Source organism: Montipora foliosa, chromosome 14 (assembly GCF_036669935.1).
Source record: "Montipora foliosa isolate CH-2021 chromosome 14, ASM3666993v2, whole genome shotgun sequence".
Classification (NCBI taxonomy): Eukaryota; Metazoa; Cnidaria; class Anthozoa; order Scleractinia; family Acroporidae; genus Montipora; species Montipora foliosa.
This window is the reverse complement of record NC_090882.1, coordinates 640,084-641,307: the sequence shown is the minus strand read 5'-3', so window position 1 is coordinate 641,307 and position 1,224 is coordinate 640,084. Positions and strand designations below refer to the sequence as shown.

The following is a 1,224-nucleotide window of genomic DNA, read 5'->3' as shown; positions in this document are numbered from 1 at the left end:
GCTCTCAATGGAATAAGCAATGTCAATATTGATTCTTACATTGATTTTTATTCTGATGCTGACCGTTATTCATTTAGGAAATACGATGATTTAACTCTTAAAAAGAAATATGCAAGAACAAACCCACTCAAATATAGTTTTTTTCATGGGATAGTTGACTCCTGGAATCTTCTGCCCTACGATATTCGTAAGGCAGTAAGTGTAAATATTTTTAAGCGGGGAGTTAAGAAGTTTTTATTGGACAATACATTAAATTAGTTATCCATTGTTGAATTATTGATTTTATTTTGATTTTACTACTGTATTTTCGTATTTTGTATTAGTATATATTCATTGGTGATCTGTTCTTTTTATGGGGTCCTGGACTCCTTTACGGATTATCCATATGGCTATTAATATTATTCTTATTAGCATGTGTTACCTTTAATGCCATTAAATTGTAAAAAATAAAAATAAAATAAAATAAAGGTTAGCTTTTATGAATGTTTAGGATAGTTTTTACTCTCTGTATTGTACTGTGATTCCGGATTCCGGATTCCGGATTTCGAACTCCTGGTTTTAGGGTTGCCCTTAATTGGAAGTATCATATGTTGTTTGTCGTCATTGAAATGGCGGCGTTCACTTGTCAAGGGACGAAATCCAACTTTGGATGAATCAATGGCCTCTTCCATTGTTATTTTCCAGTGCAAAAAGTGTCAGAGCATCTTGGGAGATTCTTCTACCTATGTTGGCTCGGACCGAGAGCTTGAGGTCATCTGTGTTCATGGTATGTACATATGAAATAGGCAAATTAACCGATTCGACAAGTTCGTGTGCCTGGAATTTATTTTGACATTTCGTTAGTTTACTAAGTCTGACGGAATTCATCACATTGCAATTAGATGCCACATTTGAATAGATTGGAGGCTTGATTAAATTCCGAGTGAAAACATCGATAATTGCGGAAACTTTTTGTGAAGACAGTTTGCCCGCGCTTGTTCCTTCAGCGAAATTCTAATGCTTTCAAATCGCCAGAAACCTACTGTTACGGACCGGACACAACATTTACTGGCATACGTAAAATAAGACAGCCAGTTGGCTCTGTATAAAAGGCTTTCAGGCAGGTGACTACCTTTCGTAGAACATGAGCGATACTGATGGGGAAAGGGTGTTGTCACTTTGAAGGGGGAGGTTATTGAATGTACACTGTATCACAGTATAACTTTTTTTTGTGTACAGGTCTTC

General features: G+C 36.1%; 1 protein-coding gene across 1 annotated transcript in view; it reads left to right on the top strand.

Moving 5' to 3' along the window:
- LOC137985361 (uncharacterized) overlaps positions 1–451 on the top strand; it is a 920-nt gene extending 469 nt beyond the window's left edge. The window contains exon 1 of the mRNA XM_068832944.1: positions 1–451. This exon is cut by the window's left edge and continues 469 nt beyond it. Coding sequence (XP_068689045.1) covers positions 1–258 — 258 coding nt within the window. The 3' untranslated portion in view covers positions 259–451.
- The last annotated feature ends 773 nt before the right edge of the window (positions 452–1,224 follow it).